The 14,640-nt window shown below is 39.4% G+C and overlaps 1 protein-coding gene across 1 annotated transcript in view; it reads right to left on the reverse strand.

Moving 5' to 3' along the window:
- DDX46 (DEAD-box helicase 46) overlaps positions 1-14,640 on the reverse strand; it is a 65,276-nt gene that overhangs the window by 36,286 nt on the left and 14,350 nt on the right. The window contains exons 4-9 of the mRNA XM_021712317.1: positions 10,894-10,990; positions 7,317-7,482; positions 4,520-4,671; positions 2,930-3,043; positions 1,265-1,430; positions 554-674 (exon numbers count right to left, since the gene is read on the reverse strand). Coding sequence (XP_021567992.1) covers positions 554-674; positions 1,265-1,430; positions 2,930-3,043; positions 4,520-4,671; positions 7,317-7,482; positions 10,894-10,990 — 816 coding nt within the window. The remainder of the gene's footprint in view (positions 1-553; positions 675-1,264; positions 1,431-2,929; positions 3,044-4,519; positions 4,672-7,316; positions 7,483-10,893; positions 10,991-14,640) is intronic.

Genomic DNA, 14,640 nt, shown 5'->3' on the forward strand with positions numbered 1-14,640 from the left:
ATTGAGATCTCTGGGCCCCTCAAAGGTCTTATAGATCACCATAAGAATAAGCTCTTCCAAAATGTGGTATATCCATACAACAAAATAAGAGTTGAATAAAAAAAGGAATAAAGTACTAAGACATCCTATAACATAGATGAACCTTACAAACATTATGCTAAGTGAAAAAGTCAGTCACAAAAGACCACCAACTGTATGATATTGTTTATATGAAATCTCCATTAGAGTCAAATCTATAGAACTAAAGCAGAATAATAATTGCCTGGGGTGGGAGAGAAGGGAGAAGACTGATTGACTACTAACGGACAAAGGTTTCTTTTTGGGATGACAAACATTAATTAGATTATGGCAATGGCTGCACAACTCTAAAAATACACTAATAACTATCAATTGTAAACTTTAAAGAGTAAACTTATGATATAAGTTATATCTCAATAAAGTCAGAGTAAGTTTCTTTACTAGAGTAAAAATGTACCCCAGAAAAATAAATATATAAAAGGGGTATTCTGAGTAGCAAGACACTGAAAAGCACAGAAAACAACCTAACACTTACTTTTTGAGAGAATTTAAGATCTTCATGGAGATTCCACACTGGACCCAAGATTTAATTGGTTTGGGACAACCTTTCCCTTTGACTGTAATGCCCTCCATTTCCAATCGAAATACATTCACCTCTACAAAACAAAACGCAGATTAAAAACTCTTAAAATATTGTTCTATTGGAGCCTTCTACTTTCCAGTTAGGCATGGTAAGTGGAAATTTTTTTTTGGAATTGAAGTCTCACTCTGTCGCCTAGGCTGGAGTGCAGTGCCACACTCACGGCCACTACAGCCTCAACCTGCTGGGCTCAGGCTATCCTTCCACCTCAGCCTTCCAAGTAGCTGGAATTAAGGTGCAAGCAACCATGTCTGGCTAATTTTTTTATTTATTGTAGAGACGAGGTCTCGCCAACTTGCCCAGACTAGTCCCAAACTCATGTGCTCAGGCAATTCTCTCACCTTGGCCTCCCAAAGTACTGAGATTAAAGGCATGAGCCACCATGCCTGGCCAGAAATATTTTATTTGAAACTTTACATGAACATTTTCAATCCTAAAAATCTCAACTACATAAGCCGAATTAATTTTTGATAATTATTTTAAATACTTGCAGAAACACACTCTTTCAATTCACAAGTATTATCCGCATTCCTCTTGGGAAAAAATGAAATATATCCTCCTCTGCTCCAACTATAACCAGTATATAAATAAACAAGAGAATTTTACCCTCTTGAGACATTTTTGCTAGTTCTGGAACTTCAACGTAAAAGTTTTTTCTGAATGGTTCATATTCAATTTTTCCATGATCAACTGGTTCTAGAAGCTTCCTCTGTTTTGTCTGATACCCAGTAAGGGCTGTCTGAAGATCAACTTCTTCCTCCTCTGAAGAATACTATAGTTTAAAAAAAGAAAAGTGTGAAATCAAGTTGACTGCAGGTTAAAAAATAATAAAAAATAAATAGAAGGCTAAGATCCTCCCCCCCTTTTTTTAACTTTTAATTTTTTTATTTTAAAGATATGGGATACAATTCAGGGTTAGGTATAAAATGTTCACTATGCAGGTACCCTTGCTGATTAGGTGTGCCCCTCCTTCCCCAGGCAGATTCCCACTACTGCTAATCCCGCTTCCCTGCCCTGCTCCCGGCAGTTTCCCACTACTGCCAATCCTTAAAGTATTACGATAATTGTTCAAGGTCTGCTTAAGAGTGAGAACAGGTGATACTCAGTTCTTTGTACTCAGTGATCTTTCACAGAAACTAAGATCCCCTTGTGAGAAGCAATAATCCTAGCTTTTAAAATTCTCCTCTCCTGAAAACTATTCTGTCCTTTTTTTTGTTTGAGTCTGAGCCTCACTCTGTCACCCAGGTTAGAGAGTACGGTGGCACACTCATGGCCACCACAGCCTTGACATGTTGGGCTCAGGCAATCCTTCCACTCCAGCCTTTCAAGTAGCTGGAACTACAGGTACACACCACCACACCTGGCTAACTTTTTTGATTTATTGTAGAGACAAGGTCTTGCCAAGTTGCCCAGGCTGGTCTCGAACCCTTGAGTTCAGGCAATCCTGTTGCCTCCACCTCCCAAAGTACTGGGATTATAGGCATGAACCACAATTCCTGGCTTCTAGAAACTATATTTAATTTTTATGTTTTTTTTCTAAAACAGACTGCTTGCCCCATAAAATATTTGGGCTGCTTCTCAAATGATGCCTTTAATCTTGAACAGAAGCACATCAACCAGCCACTGAAAAATTTGTCAACTTAGTTTCTTTGTTCTTTACCTTTATAAAAAGCTATAATGCCAATATAAAGCTAAAATAATAATTATCATCAGTCACTTTAATAAAGTTTTGCTAGTGTTCTTATATAAATCTTTACAACAGACAATAATGGAAACAAAGTTAATTAATTCTGTCACTTCATTTTTCTTCTCTCCATATTATATGTCTGAGGTAAGCTGAGGCGCAGGGGAACAACCCAACAGTAGTTCACATAACTGAAAAGCACATATCCATCACTGCTTTCTTTTTCTTTTTTTTTTTTTTTTGAATTGGAGTCTCACTCTAGAGACTGGAGGTGCAGTGGCCGCTGGCGGCGACCGCAGCCTTGACCTGCTGAGCTCCAGCGATCCTTCTGCCTCAGCCTTCCAAGTAGCTGAAACTACAGGCGCACACAACCACACCTGGCTAATTTTTTTTATTTATTGTAGAGATGAGGTCTCACCAATTTGCCCGGGAGGCCTCCAACCCACGGGCTCAGGCAATCCACTCACCTCGGCCTCCCAAAGTGCGGGGATTACAGGCTGAGCCACCAAGCCCGGCCCCATCACTGCTTTCTAAAGCATATTTCTAGGATAGCACTGTGAACAAAGTTGAAATTAATGAAAAATCACCTCCATGGCATCCTGGTCATTTTCCATCAGCTCACCTTTCTTCTTATCAGAATCTACAACTGCTTTTTTAGTTGTTACAACAGTGACAACTTTTGTGACTGTTGGCCCAGACTTCTAAAATAAAAAAAGAAATTTAAGAATATTTTGCAAAATTAAAACCCAAATTATATACCAACTGAAACATAGTGTTACAATTTATAATTCACATTAACTTACTCACTAGTAACAATTTAATAAACAGTAGCCTGGTTTGCTCCTTATTAATTTGCATAAATTTTTAATGCAATATATTTACATTATACTTTATAATACATCCATATATAGTTTACTGTACAATATTTAATATGACTATGTATTTTAAAAATACTACTAAGGTATACTTTTTACCCATTAGACAAGTCATACACTGTACTGGGAACTCAGATGAATCAATAAACAAACAGGCAAAGGTCATTGCCCTTGGAGAGCTTGTATTTTACAGGGAGGAACATAAACACAATAAAAAGTTTTATTATATAATTTGTCAAAATGTATTAAACGCTATAAAAAAGGAAAAACAGAATAAGGTGAAAGGGGTCAAGAGTATGATTGATGGGAGTGCTAGAGAAGTCTAGAGAGAACTTTATGTAAGCAAAAATATCGATCAAAGATGATGGTAGTAACAGAATGACTTTTTTAGAGACAGGGTCTGTCTCAGGCTGGTCTTGAACTCCTGGCCTTAAGCAATTCTCCTGCCTCAGGCTTTCAAAGTGCTAGTATTACAAGCTGAGAATGAAATTTTGAGTCAGGGTCTTACTCTGTGACCTAGGCTGGAGTGATGTGGCATGATCACAGCTCACCACAGCCTCAACCTCCTGGACTCAGGTGATCCTTCTGCCTCAGCCTCCCAAGTAACTGGGACTATAGGTATGTACCACCATGCCAGGCTCATTTTTTTATTCTTTGTAGAGATGAGATCTCAATACATTGCCTAGTCTGTTCTCGAACTCAGATAAGGGCTCGAGTGCTCCTCCTGCCTCAGCCTCCCAATGTGCTTGGATTACAGGTGTGAGCCACCACATACAGGATGAACTTTTTTTATTTTTATTTTTTTTGAGTTGGAGTCTCACTCTGTCACTCAGACTGGAGTGCAGTGGCCGCTCCCGGTCACTGCAGCCTCGACCTGCTGGGCTCTGGCAATCCTACCATCTCAGCCTTCCAATTAGCTGGAACTACAGGCGCACGCTACCACACCTGGCTCACTTTTTTAAAAATTTATTGTAGAGATGAGGTCTCATCAAGTTGCCCAGGTGGGTCCTGAACCCATGGGCTCAGGTAATCCACTCACCTCGGCCTCCCAAAGTGCTGGGATTACAGGCTGAGGCACCAAGCCTGGCCCAGGCTAAACTTTTAAAAGAACATTTTGAAAGAACATTTATAGCAAAAATTCACCAGTATCTATGGTACTTAGAAAAAGTATTGCCATCTCTGAGATGAGGAGAAACAAAAACATTAGCTTTTATAAAATCATGTAAATCAGTAGGTCAACGCAACAATGAATTAAAGTTATTCAAGAATATAAATCTTTAAAAATAAGAGAAAATTCCTTACCTTTTCATTTCCCCCACCACCTTTTACACTCCTCATGTTAAACTTTTTTACTTCCTCTTTCACCTCTTCCATATATGCATCTAATGGATCTAACTCCTCACCCTCCATTTCATTTCCTTCCTTTTCAGCTTCTGCAGGATCATCTTCATCGTCTAAAATATCAGAATATACTTTCTTTGTATATGTGCACCAAAAGGAAATACTCCATCATCAGTCCACACTCCTTCACTTTTCTATCTTCTCCCACTGCCCAAACACCCTCCTTTCCAATTACTCCGGTCATACTACGATTCAAACATTCACACTTGAAAGTTTTTATATTTTTACATCAAGCATACATTACTTTTGAATTTCAACAACAGTAGTTACAAAAGAAAAGCTAATAAAAATGTTTAAATCAAAAGGGGCAAAAAGATTATGCATAAAAAATTTATCTCTAATATTAGATTTTACAGTTACATTGCTAAATGCAAAATTAAAAATTTTCTCTGCTAAATGACATTTTAAATTACAGCTAGCTGACTAGCTGGACTCAGTGGTTCGACCTATAATCCCAGCACTTTGGGAGGCCAAGGAAAATGAATTGCCTGAACACGCAGGTTCAAGACAAGCCTGGGCAACTTGGTGAGGCCTCATCTCTACAACAAAATAAATCATGAACCAGGCATGGTAGTGTGCTCCCTCCTGTAGTTCCGGCTACTTGGAAGGCTGAGGCGGAACTCAACCTGCTGGGTTCAGGTGATCCTCCTGCCTCAGCCTTCCAAGTAGCTGGAACTACAAGCGTGTGCCACCACACCCAGCTAATTTGTTGTTTTATTCTAGAGACAAGGTCTCATCAAGTTGCCCAGGTTGCGTTTGAAACCAAGGGCCCAGGCTATCATCTTGCCTCCTCCTCCCCTAGCAGGTCGATGCTGGGGTGGCCCTGAGTGTGCTACTTCACTCCAGCCTGGGTGACAGAGTGAGACTCCAAAACAAAACAAAAAATAAATAAATATAGTACAGCTGACCGTTGAATAACATGGTTTTGAACTGCACAGGTCTACTTATATGTGGATTTTTTCCCCATCTCTGCCATCCCTGAGACAGCAAGACCAACTCCTCCTCTTCCACCTAGTTAATGTGAAAATGAGGATGAAGATCTTTCAGATAATCCATTTCCACTTAACAAAGAGTAAATATATTTTCTCTTCCATATGATTCTGTTAATAATATTTTTTCCTCTAGTTTGCTTTATTATAAGAATACAGTATATAATACATGTAGTATACAAAATATGTGTTAGTCAATTGTTTACGTCATTTGTAAGGCTTTCAGTCAACAGGTTTTCAGTAGTTAAGTTTTGGGGGAGTCAAAATTATATGTAGATTCTTTTTTTTTTTTTTTTTGAGTTGGAGTCTCATTCTGTCACCCAGACTGGAGTGCAGTGGCTGCTCCCGGCTGCCTTGACCCACTGGGCTCCAGTGATCCTTCTGCCTCAGCCTTCCAAGTAGCTGGAACTACAGGTACGCGCTACCACGCCCAGCTCATTTTGATTTATTGTAGAGATGAGGTGTCACCAAGTTGCCCAGGCGGGTCTCGAACCCACAGGCTCAGGCAATCCACTCACCTCAGCCTCCCAAAGGTGCGGGATTATAGGCTGGGCCACCGAGCCCGACTAGATTTTCAACTGTTGGGTTGGCACCACTGGCCTTGCATTGTTCATGGGTATGTCTTTTTTGTATTTCTATTCTTTCAATAATCTTTCTTTCAATCACAGAAAAAAAATAGCATGTCACTCCAGACAATATAATCTTTTTTACCTAACAAGATATCATGACTACTTATAGATAGAATCTATTCAACTATTCAAACTATTCTCTGGAACTTTCACAGAAAATGGACCAAAATTTTGTAATTCCTATATATGCTACTTTACTGAAGGCTCAAAAGTCAAGTTCATAAATGAAGGGAAAATGTTCCTCTCCTAAATTACGAAAAATCAGAGTTGAAAGCACACCCTTAATTGATTTTTATTACTAGTATTTGCATTGGTAGTAAAATATTAATGAGCTATTTACTGACTGCCAATAAGCACTGAAATCTTCACTCTAAAGCAAAATCAAGGATCCTTACTAAAACTACAATTTAAATTAAAACTTAAGTATTAAAAGGAGCATAGATCATAATATGAATCTAGCAATTCCACTTTTAGGTATGTGACCCATAAAATTGAAAACATATAGACACCAATGTTCATAGCAGCATTACATATGATAACCAAAAGGTAGAAACAATCCACATGTCCAAAAGATGAGTAAATAAACAAAATATGACATATACAATGTACTATTATTCTGCCATATAAAGGAAGGAAATTCTGACACAAGCGACAACATGGATGAACCTTGAAGACATTATGCTCAGTGAAATAAGCTAGACACAAAATGGCAAATATTGTATTATTCCACTTATATGAGGAAGCCAGATCAGTCAAATTCAAAGACAGAAAGTAGAGAAGAGGTTACAAGGGGTGGGAGGTTAGGATGGGAGTTGAGATGGGAAGTTATTGAAAGGGTACAGTTTCTTTTTGGGATGATGACAAAATTCTGGAAATGGACAGTGTTATGGCTGTACAATACTGTGAATATACTTACTACCACTGAATTGTACACTTAAAAAAAGGTTAAAATGTCAAATAACATAATATGTATATTTTTCAACAACGAAAAAGGTTTGAAAGATTCCAAAAGGAAATATTACCAATATTCTATGATATGCTAAATAAGTTGTTATATAAGCTATTAGGTTAACAATATACCATCATCATCCTCTAAACTCCATTTTTTTCCTTGCTTCATCTCTTCAATTTCCTTTTTCAGTTCTCCTATATTTTCCATTGCCTTTTTACGTTGCTCTTCTCGCCATTTTTCTACTCTTTCTTTTCGCTTTCTCATTTCTTCTTCCAACTTATTCTGGTCAAAGTTCTTAGGGAATAATAAATAAAGAGAGAGAGGGAAAATAAAAAGCAAAACCAGTATTAACAATTTTACTCCAAGTAAATTCCAAATAAGTTCTCCAAAGTATAAAAAGGGAAAAAGAAAAACAGATGTATATATAAACTCCTAAACTTAAAACTAGGTTTACTAGAGCTCATACTGTCACAAATATATCAGTGAATGTATGACCATAATGAAATCACAGTAAAAATCATCTTCTACTAAGCCAAAAGACAGATATCAAAAACCAAAAATTAATCACATTTAAATTACAAGCAATATGTATATATCCTTTCGATTTTTTCCTCAGAAGAAAAATTGAATCAATCAGCAAGCAAAGTTCCCCAGTTATTTTCAAATTTAAATCCTCAAAACTCCTTCAAAATTGCCTCCATGAAAAGCAATTTTTGGCCAAGCATGGTGGTTCACGCCTGTAATCCCAAGCACTTTGGGAAGCAGAGGTAAGGGAATGGCCTGAATTCACAGGTTTAGGACCAGCTTGGGCAACTTGACAAGACCTCATCTCTACAATAAATCAAAAAATTAGCTGGGCATGGTGGCACACGTCAGTAGGTTCAGCTACTTGGAAAGCTGAGATGGAAGGATCACCTGAGACAGCAGGTTGAGACTGCATTGGCTGTGAGTGTGCAACTGCACTCAAGACTGGGCAATAGAGTGAGACTCTGACTAAAGAAAAAAAAATTAAAAATAAATGAATAAATTTATTTCTTAAACAAAAAAAGCTTTGTTCTTCCATTTATATCCCTTATAACGAATCTGTCCTCTCTAGAGATGAACCTAAAAAAGCAAAATTTGCTTTTCTCAATATCAACAATAGAAGTCATTCAATAGAAGAAACTGCATCAGAAAGAAAATTCCAGCCGGGCTCAGTGGTTCAGCCTGTAATCCCGCGCCTTAGGGGGCTGAGGTGAGTGGACTGTCTGAGTCCGTGGGTTCGAGACCCACCTGGGCAACTTGGTGAGACCTCATCTCTACAATAAATCAAAAAATTAGCTGGGTGTGGTAGCGTGCACCTGTAGTTCCAGTTACTTGGAAGGCTGAGGCGGAAGGATTGTCGGAGCCCAGCAGGTCAAGGCTGCAGTGACTGGGAGCAGCCACTGCACTCCAGTCTGGGTGACAGAATGAGACTCCAACTCAAAAAAAAAAAGAAAGAAAATTCCCACATTTCCTATGTTATATCTTTTCTTTTCTTTTTTTGAGTCGGATTTGCATTCTGTTGCCTAGGCTGGAATGCAGTGGCACGCTCACGGTCACCACAGACTCGACCTGCTGGGTTCAGGTGATCCTTCTGCCTCAGCCTTCCAAGTAGCTGGAACTACAAGCGTGTGCCACCACACCCAGCTAATTTGTTGTTTTATTCTAGAGACAAGGTCTCATCAAGTGGCCTAGGCTGGGCTTGAAACCAAGGGCCCAGGCTATCTTCTTGCCTCTTCCTCCCAAAGTGCTGGGATTACAGGCGTGAGCCACCATTCCTGACTGATATCCTGTTCAGCCAGCAAATCTCTAAAAAAAATGAACACTAAAAAAAAAAGAAATTAAAAAAATGAAAAGAATAAAAAAAGAACTGAAGATGTAATGTATTCTACCTGCTCAGCCAGCAAATCTCTGAAAAAAGGAACACTAAAAAAAAGAAATAAAAAAGGAAGTGAAGCTACAATGTGTTCTAAAATGGGCAAAATATTTGAATAGGCAGTTCAAAGAAAAGTGCAAATAATCAATAAACTTAAGAAAATACATTCCTGAGCCGGGCTCGGTGGCTCAGCCTGTAATTCCGTGCTTTGGGAAGCTGAGATGAGTGGATTGCCTGAGCTGACGGGTTTCAGACCCACCTGGGCAACTTGACCTCATCTCTACAATAAATCAAAAAATTAGCCGGCATGGTGGCATGCGCCTGTAGTTCAAGCTACCTGAAAGGCTGAGCGGAAGGATCGCTAGAGCCCAGCAGGTCGAGGCTGCAGTGGCCAGAAGCATGCCACTGCACTCTAGTCTGGGCGACAGAGCAAGACTTCAACTCAATAAAAAAAAAAGAAAGAAAATACATTCTTATATATATTATAAATATTATATTTTATAGTATATATTCACTCATTTAAAAACAAGTAACAAGCCGGGCTCGGTGGCTCAGCCTGTAATCCCCTGCCTTTGAGAGGCTGAGGTGAGTGGATTGCCTGAGTCTGCAGGTTCGAGACCCGCCTGGGAACTTGGCAAGACCTCATCTCTACAATAAATCAAAAATTAGCTGGGCGTGGTAGTGCACACCTGTAGTTCCAGCTACTTGGAAGGCTGAGGCGGAAGGATCGCCAGAGCCCAGCAGGTCGAGGCTGCGGTGGCCAGGAGCGGCCACTGCACTCCAGTCTGAGCGACAGAGTGAGACTCCGAGCCCCTCAAAAATAAAATAAAAACAAGTAACAAAAAAGCCCCCAAATCTCAATTACTTCCTGTAAGACTGAAAACAGTTAAACTTTTTTTGTTATTTGTTTGTTTTTTGAGTTGGAGTTTCACTCCGTCGCCCAGACAGGAGTGCAGTGGCACCACAGCCTTGACCTGCTGGGCTCCAGCAATCCTTCTGCCTCAGCCTTCCAAGTAGCACACACTACCATGTCTGGCTAATTTTTTATTTCTTTATTGTAGAGATGAGGTCTTGCCAAGTTGCCCAGACTGGTCTCAAACCCGTGAGCTCCCAAAGTGCTGGGATTATAGGCTGAGCTACCAAATCTGGCCAAACCTTGAAATTCCTATGTGGGCAAGGATGTGAGAAAACAAATATTTTCACATGTTTAAATTCTTAAGTCTAAATGTTTACAAATTTTTTGGAGGGCAATTTGACAATATTGATGTGGTTTGATCACATTTTGTAAGTACATACAGATAATGTGCATAGATATGCAACTTTCTTTTAGAAAAAAAACTTCTTTTATCTTCCTAGTTATCATATATACCTGTTAACATTTATTTAAAAATAAAGCATACAGCATTAAAAATACAGACATTGGCCGGGCGTGGTGGTTCAGCCTGTAATCCCAGCACTTTGGGAGGCTGAGGCCAGAGGACCACCTGAACCCAGGGGTTCGAGATCAGACTGGACAACTTGGTGAGACCTTGTCTCTACAATAAATCACACACAAAAAAAAAACAAGCCAGGCGTGGTAATGTGCATCTGTAGTTCTAGTTACTTGGAAGGCTGAGGTAGAAGGATCGCCTGAGCCCAGCAGGTTGAGGCTGCAGTGGCCGTGAGCATGCCACTGCACTACAGTCTGGGCAACAAGAATGAGACTCCAACTAAAAAAAACAAAACAAAACAAAACAAAAAACAAATGGACACTGTCATCATGGAAACAAGGCTGATAATATATAATTATTTTTAAGTTGTAAACATACACCAGCATCTTTTTCTTTTTCATCCTCCTTGTCATCTTTGTCTTTTTTCTTCTCTTTAGAACTTTCCCCACCATCTGTTTTCTCCTTGGACCTAGACCTACCAAAAAAGAGAGAGCAACAGAAGAAAGCTATCATCTATTTGTGCTTAGAAACATTCATTTAAATACTTTTATTAACTTGTATTTCATCCTTTAGGTAAGAAATAAACTTCTGAGGCAATCTCTTCGGGTCCCCTCCCACTGTGGGAGTTTTTCTGTCCTCTCAATAAATCCTGCTTTCTCTAAATAAATAAATAAATTAATTAATTAATTAAATTGAAAATAGAAATAAACTTCTAAGAGTCAACTGCGTTTTCATATTCATTAATAAAGACTGTGAACATATCATGAAAAAAATTAATTCCATGACTAATTGCAAACTTTACTAAATATTTGGAAATTCAATGAATAAAAACTGGGCATACCACACATCAAAAAATTACAAAATTTAAGTAGAATAGTTAAAATTTCATAAATGCACACCTCATCAATAAGGTACTTGCATAATAAACATTTATATACCTAACCCCTAAATTGTACCCCACATCTTTAAAGAAAAAAATAGTTTCATAAACAAAGAAATACAGTAAGATCTTAATATACTTCAAGATAATTTACATATGTAATAATATTTAAAATCTCGCCAGGCACAGTGGCTCATGTCTGTAATCCTAGCACTTTGGGAGACCAAGGTGGGAGGATTGCAAGAACCTAGGAGTTTAAGATCATCCTGGGCAACATAGTGAGACCTAATATCTACAAAAAAAATAAATAAATAAATTAGTCACACATGGTGGCTTGTACTTGTAGTCCCAGCTACTCAGGAGACAGAGGTGGGAGTATAGCTGGAGTCCAGGAATTTGAGGCTTCGGTGAGCCATGATCACGTCACTGCACTCCAGTCTGGGCAATAGACTCCAACTAAAAAAAAAAAAAAATCTTAAAAATGTGAATAGAAGGGTTTGTTTTTCTTTTTAACTGGCAAGATCAACCAGGTAAGAAGAGTAGTTTATAAACTGATCATACATTATTTATTTATTTATTTTTTGAGTAGGAGTCTCACTCTATTGCCCAGGCTGCAGTGCAGTGGCACGCTCATGGCCACAGCAGCTCGACCTGATAGGCTCAGGTGATCCTTCCACCTCAGTCTTTCAAGTAGCTGGAACTACACGTGAGCACCACCATGCCTGACTAATTTTTTTATTTATTGTAGAGATGAGATCTTGCCAAGTTGCCCAGGCTGGTCTCAAAACCCTGGGCTCAGGCAATTCTCTTACTTCTTCCTCCCAAAATGCTAGGATTACAGACATGAGCCACTGCGTCTGGTCGATCATAAAATTTAAAATGCCAGGGGATATAAATAACTCCTGAAGAACAAGGTTGGAGGACTCACTCTATCAAGTCTATCAAGACTTGTTACAAGTTAGACATAAAGACAATGTGGTATTTGTGTAAGGATAGACAAATAAATCTGTGAAACAGAAAAACAGCCCAGAAACAGATCCACATACACGATTATTTGATAAAAAACAAAGATCATACTACACTCAGTAGAGAAATGTTTTCTAAAGATATCTGCTATCCTTTTCTTTCTTAGGTTTTTTTTTTTTTTTTTGAGTTGGAGTTTCACTTTTATCGCCCAGATTGGAGTGCAGTGGCATGCTCACGGCCACCGCAGCCTTGACCTGCTGGGCTTAGGCGATCCTTCTGCCTCAGCCCCCCAAGTAGCTGGAACCACAGGCACATGCTACCATGCTCAGCTAATTTTTTTGATTTATTGTAGAGACGAGGTCTTGCCAAGTTGCCGAGACTGGTCTTGAACCCCTGGGCTCAGGCAATCCTCTCACGTCTGCATCCAGTAAATTTTTTGTAGAGACGAGTTCTCCGTATGTTGCTTAGGCTAGTCTTGAACTCCTGGACTCAAGTAACACTCCTGCCTCCGCCTTCCAGAGCACTCAGATTACAGGTGCACTCCCTCTGGCATGACTTTCTTAATAGAATCAGGAAAAACAATGTATAAAATTCATAGGGGAGGGGAGGGGAGAAGAGAAATCATATGATTTGACCCGGCGCAGTGACTCAGCCTGCAATCCCAGCACTTTGGGAGGCTGAGGTGAGAAGAGAAGACTGCCTGAGCCCACGGGTTCGAGACAAGACTGGGCAACTTGGTGAGACCTCGTCTCTACAATAAATCACAAAAACTAGCCAGGCGTGGTGGCTCCAGCTACTTGGAAGGCTGAGGCAGAAGAATCGCCTGAGCCCAGCAGGTCGAGGCTGCAGTGGCCGAGAGTGTTCTACTGCACTCCAGCCTGGGTGACAAGACTTAGACTCCAACTCAAATAAAAAAAGAAGAAAATCATATGGTTTATCTCCTTAAATTTTATTAATATAGAGTATTGCACTGATTGATTTTCTTTTTTATTTTACAGATGTGGGGTACATCTGTAAATGTACCCCAGGGCTAGGGTACAAATGTTCATTATACAGGTAACCTTGTTCATGAGGTGTGTGATTGATTTTCTACATTAAACCAGTCTACCATTCCTGAAATAAACCCAATTTGTTCATATTTCATCTTTTTCATATCCTATTAGGTTTGGTATACTAATCTCTATGCTTAGACTGATTATAACCTATAATTTTCTTTTCTCATACTGCCCTTCTCAAGTTTATATTAATATCTATATTATAACTCAATTCATCATATTTTTTTCATTTTCTTTTTTATTTTGAATGAAAGTCTCACTCTGTCATTCAGGCTGAAGGGTAGTGGCATGATCATGGCTTACCACAGCCTTGACCTCCTGTGCTCAGAAGATCCTTCTGCCTCAGTCTCCCAAACAGCTGGGACTAGAGGCACATGCCATCATACCCGGCTAATTGTTAAATTTTTTTTGCAAAGACAAAGTCTCCCTATGTTGCTTAGGCTGGTCTCAAACCCCTAGGCTCAAATAACCCTCTTGCCTTAGCCTCCTGAAGTCCTGGGATTACAAGTGTGAGCCACCACACCTAGTAAGATGAATTTTTTTAAGTTTTGGTTCATCAAAATTCCATGGTGTGGGTGGCTCATACCTATAACCCCAGCACTTTGGGAGGCCAAGGCGAGAGGATTACCTGAGTCCAGGGGTTCGAGGTCAGCCTGGGCAACTTGATAAGACCTTGTCTTGACCTGCTGGACTCAGGCAATCCTTCTACCTCAGTCTTCCAAGTAAATGCACTAGCATATCTGGTTAATTTTTTTATTTACTGTAGAGACAAGGTCTCAGCCAAGTTGCCCAGGCTGGTCTCAAACCCCTGGACTTAGGCAATCTTCTTCCTCCGCCTTCCAAAGTGCTGGGATTATAGGCGTGAGCCACTGCACCCAGCTAGCCACAGGATTTTCATACACTGATAGTGGGATAATTAGTATAAACTCTTTTGCAAAGCAACTTGAGATTACTAAAAAATAAAACTACATTTATTCTATAATGAAGTAATTTCTCTCCTAGGTATACGCCCTAGGGAAACTCATACACATATACACTAGGATATGTGTAAAAAATGCTTATAACAGTGCAAAGTTAAAACAAACTGAAAGGAGGGAATCTTTAAAGTGTAGAGTATATTTAGTTTAATGTACACATTTTAAAACAGTACAGTCATCTTGCTTAGGCCTCACTTTTTGAAATCCCCTTGCTGTACAGCCTGCCTGCCCACTACACTTTCTGCCA

This window comes from Carlito syrichta, unplaced genomic scaffold (genome assembly GCF_000164805.1).
Source record: "Carlito syrichta isolate Samal-C Ts95f unplaced genomic scaffold, Tarsius_syrichta-2.0.1 Scaffold303182, whole genome shotgun sequence".
NCBI classification, from domain to species: domain Eukaryota; kingdom Metazoa; phylum Chordata; class Mammalia; order Primates; family Tarsiidae; genus Carlito; species Carlito syrichta.